The 9033-nt window shown below is 33.5% G+C and overlaps 1 protein-coding gene across 1 annotated transcript; it reads left to right on the top strand.

Annotated features, from left to right (window-relative positions):
* The first annotated feature begins 3476 nt into the window (after positions 1–3476).
* Positions 3477–7893, top strand: LOC134252678 (uncharacterized). Its single transcript, XM_062735168.1, has 6 exons — positions 3477–3782; positions 3961–4016; positions 4152–4205; positions 5302–5470; positions 6515–6564; positions 7508–7893. The coding sequence occupies exons 1-6, from the start codon at positions 3494–3496 to the stop codon at positions 7544–7546; spliced, it is 657 nt and encodes a 218-aa protein (XP_062591152.1). The 5' UTR covers positions 3477–3493; the 3' UTR covers positions 7547–7893.
* The last annotated feature ends 1140 nt before the right edge of the window (positions 7894–9033 follow it).

Raw genomic sequence — 9033 nt, 5'->3', positions numbered from 1 at the left:
AATTGATTAAAGGTTATAGCGAGTAGCACTCCTAAAATGGTTTTTCTTGTTATTACTTAGAATAGAATTAATTTATATTCGGACGAACAAAGTGAGGGAGAATATAAAACAAAATAGGTCGCAGTGGCACTACGTAACAAAGAATATTTGAAAGTCTCATTAAATTTCATTCAGTGGTATAAGAAGAGTTGTGGATAAGAAATGGGTACCCAAAGCGTAACAGACGGTGTAATGAGTTCTGTGGAAGTCTGGAAGAAAACTACGGGTACTGTGAGCACTGACCTTACTAAATGATACCATCCACCCCCTATATGGTTATAATGGCAAAGTTCATGTTTTGCCATGAGAAACCCGAAATCAAAAAGTAAAATAAAAGGTGCACAATGACAATATGTTTCGAAGAATCTATGAAAGTTTCATCAAATTTCAATCATTGGTATTAGAGGAGTTGCAGATAAGAGATGGGTACCCCAAAGCGTAACAGACGGACGAACGTGAGGACACACGTACGGACATCCTGATCACTATAGACCCTCCGGCTTTTCAAGCGGGGGTATAAATATTTAATGATACTTTCACAGATTATATTCTTCATCACATAATGCCATTGTGCACCTTTTATTTTATTTTTTGATCTGACAATAATCCAGTTTCTCCCAGAACAAAACATGGACTTTGCCATTATAATGGTATGGGAGGCAGTCGGTATCATTTTTAAGTGAGCTCAGTGCTCATAGTACCTCTAGATTTATTTTGGTTGCGTGAAATCTTTCTTAGGCCGAAAGCTTCACATAATTTGCCTTATCTTACTCGACTTTGTACTTTAGGATTTCACGGTTCAGTATCGTTTGTTATACGTGATTGAAGATCATTTTGCAGATTCTTAATACCGAATACCATCGACATATTGAATGCTCCTTAATTTTCATGTTCAATCTCAGTAAGCGATTCATTCGAATAATTTTTTCATAAAAATGAATGATTAAACATTTATATATGTTATACTAGTTTTCGATAGATAGATTCGATTGTATGTTGTTTTACGTCCCAGTCGAGAATCATAAACTAGAGGTACTGTGAGCGATGAGCTCACTAAATGATACCCCCCGCCTCCATATAGTTATAATGGCATTTTCCGAAAGAGAAATAATATTTATCGTTCACGGAAATGTTTTGGCAAAGTCCATGTTTTGCTGTGGCCGGGAAACCCAAAATATATGTCGGATCAAAAAGTGAAATAGGAGGTGCACAATAGCAATATGTAATAAAGATTCTGTGAAAGTTTCATCAAATTTCATTCAGTGGTATGAGAGGAGTTGCGGATAAGAGATGGGTACCCCAAAGCGTAACAGACAGACGGACGGACGGACTTAACGATTACTATATACCCTCCCGCTTTTCAAGCGGGGGGTATAATAAACATTTATACATGTATAATATTCACTTATGTTCATAAATGAATTTCTCTTTCTGGACAGATCTTGGATGTATTTGAACGAAAATATTTTTACAATTTTTTGGTATTTCGATTTATGTGCATGAGATCAAAATAATAGTGTATAGACTGATTTTAATGTATTTTATTAATCAGATTAATAAATTTATAAACAGTAGTATTACAGTATTAGGCACTTTGCTTGGCAGCATTTAAATACCGTAAGTCTGGAAATTTTTGCTGTAGATAAATGTTTAGCAAATTTGCGAGTTCATTGCATTCGCAAAAATATTTTTCTTAAAAATAAAATACCAACTAGAGGTACTGTGAGCAATGAGCTCACTAAATGATACCCCCCGCCTCCCATATGAATATATTGGCAGTATCCATGTTTTGCTCTGGAAAATCCAAAATATATGTCAGATCAAAAAGTAAAATAGGAGACAATGGCAATATGTAATAAAGATTCTGTGATTTTCATTAAATTTCCTTCAGTGGTTTGAAGGAGTTGCGGATAATTACCCCAAAGCGTAACAGACGGACGGACGGACAGACGGAAGGACGGACGGACAGACGTACAGACGGACGGAAATACCGATTACTATATACCCTCCCGCTTTTCAAGCGGGGGGTATAATAAGGAAATGTAAACAAAGCAGTGGTCATTCGCAAAATTTTGAAACGTAAAAATTAATCAACAGCATTCTGACCCGAATTCGCAAAATAAAATCGACGCAAAAAATTCCAGATTTACGGTATACAAAGGCAATGACGATGTCGTCATTTTTGGAATGCATCAAATTGATTTGAAAATTGATTTCATACTGAAAATATTGTGAAATTCATAATGTACTTTTGTCAAATTTCTCATATGATAAAAGGTGTGATTGAATACCCTCATGGGTTCAAGACTATATTAAGATAAAGGAATAGTAAACTATTATAGAATAGATAAGATAAAGCCAGAATCGTGTTACTGTTTATCACCGATTCCAAACTCTACGAGGAAAACTGTATTTTCTTAAGGTAACTTTACTATTTAATTATCGAAGCTATATTTGAATATTAAATTACGTGCATTCGTTTGTCTTTAAATTTGAGATGGTTGAAACTTATTTGGGGGTTCTTAAAAAGAAAAAGACAAACATATGAATAATTTTGTGGGGTTTTAGTGGGAGGGGTTGGGGTGTTAAGACATTTCTTATTACATCAACAGATGCAATTCTTTTTATAAACCCCCCCCCCCCCACTTAAAAGTGGGATGGTATATAGTGATTATTGTGCACCTCTTATTTTACACATATTTCGGGTTTTCCATAGCAGAACATGGACACTGTCATTCCTTCTATGATATTGAAGGGTACCCATCTCTTATCCGCAACTCCTCCTATACCATTGAATGAAATTTAATGATACTTTCAGGGATTCATTGTGCAACTCCTATTTTATTTTCTGATCTGACACTTATTTCGCGTCTCTGAGAGCAAAACATGGGCCTTATAATGGCGTAGGAGGCGGAGGGTATCATTTAGTGGGGTCAGTGCTCACAGTACCTCTAGTTTTATTTAAATGTAACATAATATTTCTTGAAAAAAACTTTTTCCAAAACATACTGAGATAAGAAGTGAATAGCCTTTAAATATCTAAGATACATTTTGTTTGGAAATATGTCAATTTTTCTTGTTCTTTGGTTCAACTTTCGCCAGTTCAGAGGTTGTGTGAAAGTTCTTATAAATATGATAGGTAATGTTTGCTGTTAACAGACACAAAAACAGAATGGTGAAAAATTGCAAACTCTTGCAAAATGAAAATTGAAATATATGGAGATGATGAACAGTATGCAAGCTCAAAAGTCCATAAAACAATATAAAATAGGAGCATAGCAAACACAGACCTTGAAAACATCAGAGGTGGGATCAGTTGCCATAGAGGAGTGAGCATCCCCCTGCCGACCGGTCACACCCGCCGTGTGCTCCTCTTCATGATTGGGAAATCCAAAAATAATGTGAAACAGGGTTTTTTCTCAACTCTGTAATTTTTTTTCAGTTATAAAGAAAGATGGCATTTTGGGAATACCTTTGCTGCCTTCTTGCTGTGGCAATGCTACCTATCAATGTCAATGGTGCGGCATCGGTGACATTAACAACACCACCCCATCATACCCAGCCCATTGGACAGGACCACTTATTGATTGTTTTACAGAATATGCATCAATCGAATACCTACCATCAACTTACAACCCAACAGAAGATTTTCTTGGTGGAACTTCTTGCCGCCGCGGAGGTAGATGCCGTGACTCATTACATTGACACAGTTGGATTCGATAAATTTCTCTTATTTCTTGATGGTACGTTATATCTATCATGATTTTGTTTTATTATTTAGGATTTTGGAAAGTTTCATTTTCTTTTGCATGTAATTTTTATTTTCAAAAACTCACAAAAAAGTTGATTTGTTTGCAAAGTTATTACATAGAATGCTTAACGTTAGAGACCATATACTACATCAAGATTATATATATTTAGTGGTGACAAAAATAAATGCAACTGAGGCACATTTGTTGGAACATTACATGGTTCAGGTATTTATTTGCGCTTTTTAACAATATTAATCAAACAATTGATTGAATCGCATTGGTAAAACATGTTTTAGTTGTTAATTATTCTGTATGAATTGCTTGACAATAATTTCATACTTTTGCAATTGTTTTTATAAGGAATTGAATCAAGAGAACCCTGACGGCACTGGTCAGGGTGTTGTCGGAAGAAAGGTAAGAACCACCTTATTTCCATTAATTTTAATTTGATGTCGAATGGGTAAGTCAGCTTCCCGGACAATGTCACTTGTTGGTGGCCATGCATGAACTTTATTTCAAGATAGACAGGTCTAAAATAAACCTTTATAAATTTTGTTTCCTTTTTGTCAATCAAACTCTCGACTCTGGAAGCAAAAGTATTGAGGAAATCTGTCATTTATCCTTTCATGTGGAACTTTATATTTGCAACGAAGACCTTTGTCGATATATAAAAACAATGAACTAGATAGTACATAGTTAGGTTAGAAGTTTTATTGGGGAATTCTCAGTCAAATAAAAATGCAAAGGATTGTCTTTCATAAGAACGCATCCATCTCGATAGTACAGGTTTAGATGTGAAACAGATGAACGAGATTGTACTACTGTTGCACATTATTGATTCTGTTGAATGATGATTGCTAGATAGCGTGGAAACTAAGAATAAGTAAAGGATATGTTATTTCGAAATCCGTTATGTTTGACATAAAATGCTATAAAACAACAACTGAGTTTATCTTTCGTGACACTGATTACGAAATGGCGGTCAATCAGAAGAACACACTGTAAGGCACCAGATAAATTCATCATCATATAACATCTGGATGCACAAAAATCTGAATATACATTGGGCATGGGAAACTGACTCAAAAAGAGTTTTATGTTGTTAAAGAAGAACATCACACTTTTTGTTCTTATACACCAGTCTTAATAAGAGTGAACTAGAGGTAACTTTTTTCGTCTACTCGTCAATCAAACTTACATGTCTTAGAATAATTCTTATGACGAAAAAATATCAATTACCGGGTAATAAGAATTAATTTTCAAAGCAATTTAGATCTCTTTTCTTGGCATATAATTTTTTTTAAGTTTTCAGAACTTTATGAGTGTAAAATGTAAAGGCGGGTTATTTCTAATTCAAATTTGGTCTTTGGAGTTGGCCTTATAGCTTGAAATTGGGAAGATTTCTTCGGTGGGGGCAAATACTGTACCTAATGATTTTTGTCAAATAACCCTTTTGTTGGAAAACGGATATGTCCTATGTAGCATTCATTGTCCCATTTTTTTTAATTAGAGGGATTTAGCGAAGTTTCTGGCCACAGTACAGCAGAACCCCGCTGTGCAGTCACTACCCCCCAGTGATCAGGCCCTGTTGGACGAACTGTTGAGAGCCGCTGAAACCCACACACTGACACCCGTCATCCACAGAGAAGGATACGCCAAGATTGTCCAGCTTATCGAAGGTAATCAGAGAGAGAGAGAGAGAGAGAGAGAGATGGCGTCTAAATATGTAAAGACACATTTTTTCTAATTATGAAAGCGTTTTTCATCATATCCTGCATATAAAATTTATTTTATAAATTTAAAAATATCTGATCTGATTTGTTCCAAGATGGCCATTGATTATATATGCTATTTCGTTATGATAAAATGAAGCTGTCAACATTTTGTAAAATATATTTGAAGCTATGATTTGAACACAACTAATTCGACATTGGATTTCCATATCTCCATAGGATATCACATGAACATAAAATTACACATTAACGGAAAATATGTCTTTTTCAATATTTATCCACAGAAAGCAGAAACATACGAGAAAAAAGCAGAACAATATCGCCAGGGATTATTTTAAAGCTTTATTTATTTGATACACTTAGAATTTTTTTTTTTTTAGAAAAAGTGTTAAAATTAAACTTTTCAAGGAGTTATTTATTTTAAATGTTTTCACAAATCCTGTATCATTCTACATAATGTTAACGAGAGTAGTTGAGCAATTTTCATTTTTAAAAAGCCACGAAGTGGTATTTAGAGTTGGTCCCTGGGAATTAAAATAGAGCAATTCTATAAGAATAAAAGTTTAAGATACAACCCACAATATATTGATGACAGTACTCATAATCTGAAGTGCTGCTTATAATACGCAATCAACGCTTTCTATAGAGGAGTTTATGCAAGCTGGTGATAGGAACTATTACCAAAAACTCGTTGAAACATTAAATTGCACTTATGTACCTATACAACATAAGTTTCAAGACACTGCTTACTACACATGCATAATTTTAAAAAAAAAGTACCTCGTGGAAAAATCCCTAGGCTTTTTTTTTAATCATATACACTTCTGCTTTCATCGTTCATGTCTAGTGTGGCTGCTGTTCTTTTCATGTTCATTGTATACTTCTTTGTACGAGTATATCATGAATAAAACACCTCTTAAACTAAACTTCATAAAAACAATACAACATCGTTATAACGTCTTTATATATATAATATATTGAATTTTACAGACATTGGTACTCCAACTGAAACACATACTTTCATTTCTTACATGGTGTCGGTAAGTACAAAACCCAGGTATTTATGTAGAAGACGACGAACCTCCTTCTAGAGTACCCAATGAGACTGTGTTGAAATTTTTCAGTGAAAAAAAAGATATATTTTCAATGCATTTTTTGTACAATGACCACTACATAAAAGATGATATACAGGTGCACATATATATCTATCATTATGTATATGTTAATTTGGAAACTTCCTTTAATAAATTTTTTGTATTTATTGCTGCCTTTTACACCGAATACACCTAAATATAAACGAAAAAAATATTCCAAAGTCCCAGGGGTTTTCTTAAGGGCAGACTTGTAGTTCAAACTTAGTTACAAATAATCAAAGCAATATGAGATGCATTTTTTAGGAATTTTATTTTGCTGTTCAAATGTCTTATTATGACTTGTAAGTAATTTAAACCTTAAAATTTAGACTAAAATAAAGCATTAAATTGTTTCAGAACAAAGACTTCTGTACAATCAAATATATAGCATTATTTAAGAAATCAATATTATACAGAACGACAATAATGCAATTTTGCTTCAATCTTACTTATAAAAAGTTCTTCCGTCACTAATATGAACAACAGAATATTATATTCTTTTATCTCTGTTCTTGAAATAGTACTAGGTAATTACAATTTTGCAATAAAAAATTCCGCATCAAAGTTACAGCTCATATTGCTTTAATAAGTTATTTATTTTGAATTTCAAGATTAACATAAATTTACGACTTTTTTAAAAATTGTATAATGATTAAATAATAATAATAATAATAATAATAATAAAGAATAATGCTATTACATTTTTATGTTTGTTGATTGCTTTATACATACCGGTATATAATTCTTATTGTTTTATGATTCTGATGTGATATCCGATTTATAAGCCTATATAGTGCTTTTTGTCTATTTGTTTTATACTTTCTTCGTTTTCTTCTTTTTACTTTTACAGCATTTGAACCAGGAGGCTGCTCATCACTCTTCTACATAGACGCTCTGTTTTCAGACTGTTACATTAAATTGTGTTTATTTATATCTTCACAAAACCTTTCAGTTTCTTTCTTGTCTATCATATGACAAGGGAAACACGGCGGGTGTGACCGATCGACAGGAGATGCTTATTCCTCGAACGCACCTGACCCCACCTTTAATCTTTTTGGAGGACCATGTTTGCTCTACTCTCGATTTGTATTGTTTCACAAGATTTTACCAAAATCAACAGCTTTTAAACTTACAATTTTTCAACTATATACACAACCATTCCCCATGATAAATTAGAGTCCAAGCTTTTTTAGATCATCGACAGCTGCTTTTTCATTAAAAATGGAACTCGTAAAATTACTTACCTTGTCATTTGCAAAAGTATTTTGTTTAAAAACATTCTGAATGAACACACACAAACTCCAAAGTTGACATCAAAAAGGAGTTAATATTAAAAGATGCTTGAGTTTCTGATTGACAATATCTATGTGGTTTTTGAAGACCAAATCTTCCAACAATCTATTGGAATTCCCATGGGTACAAATTGCGCCCCGTTGTAAGCAGACCTATTCGTGTATTCATATGAGACATATTTTGTCCAAAATCTTATACGTGAGAAGAAAACACTTGTTGTCGTCTTCAGCTCGACATTCTTATGTCAATACGATATTTAATGGTGAGCTGGAGATAAAAGATGTCACAGAGTCTGACAAATCTCTTTCATATTTGGTTGTTTTAATTAAAAAAGACGTTACATGTAATAGTAATCTAACAACCAAGCCTTATGATAAACGTGATGCTATCGCCATCTTCCTTTACTTATGCAGCAATATGCCTTCATCGTCTGCACACGGAGTTTATATCTCTTAGTTGATTAGATACGCAAGAGCATTGTCTTCAAAAATTTAGAAGTGAAAAAAGATCGACATTTGGAAGGTTTGTTATTTTTTTTTTAGATGTGGAAACTTAAAAACTTTAAACGACTTTAAGAAAATTGTAGTAACAAAATTTTAATTGAAATCATAACATTTTCAGCATTCAACGTACGACTTTCCAATACTGTAAACCAACTTTCATTCGCGTGCGAGAAATCATCGCTAATATTTCTCGCCGCTAAACCGTTCCTTGAAGTCTCTGTGTATACTAACAACAGATTAAAAAGGCTTGATCGCGCGAACTAGTTTACCTCCGGTTAATCGCGAAATAAAGTTGTCGCAAATAAAAGTTGGTTTAAAGTACCGTATACAACCTTTTCCCAGCCCCTTATTTCTATATCAATATATCATTTTATCATCTGCATGTGGAATTTAGGTCTTCTGGTTGGTTAGATATGCAAGAGGGTGTTCTCATAACAATTTCTAAAACCAGGCAAGTTCAGATCTTATAACAAATGTGTCTCTTTTTTATCTCTCGTTCAATTTGGCCTATTTTCATGTAATTCTCCAATTATGTTTACAAGGCTTTTAAGGTGTATCGAATATGCATATGAACATTGTT

This window comes from Saccostrea cucullata, unplaced genomic scaffold (assembly GCF_032062105.1).
Source record: "Saccostrea cucullata isolate Sc308-1 unplaced genomic scaffold, CSIRO_AGI_Scuc_v1 ctg99, whole genome shotgun sequence".
Taxonomy (NCBI): Eukaryota; Metazoa; Mollusca; class Bivalvia; order Ostreida; family Ostreidae; genus Saccostrea; species Saccostrea cuccullata.
Note: the sequence above shows the minus strand (reverse complement) of the source record. Positions and strands in the feature narration are given on the sequence as shown.

Coding starts and splice junctions, on each gene's coding strand:
- LOC134252678 (XM_062735168.1), top strand. CDS start 3,494: ATGGCATTTTGGGAATACCTTTGCTGCCTTCTTGCTGTGGCAATGCTA. Junction 4,017..4,151: donor TGGAACATTACATGGTTCAG/GTATTTATTTGC, acceptor TGTTTTTATAAG/GAATTGAATCAAGAGAACCC. Junction 5,471..6,514: donor GATTGTCCAGCTTATCGAAG/GTAATCAGAGAG, acceptor TGAATTTTACAG/ACATTGGTACTCCAACTGAA.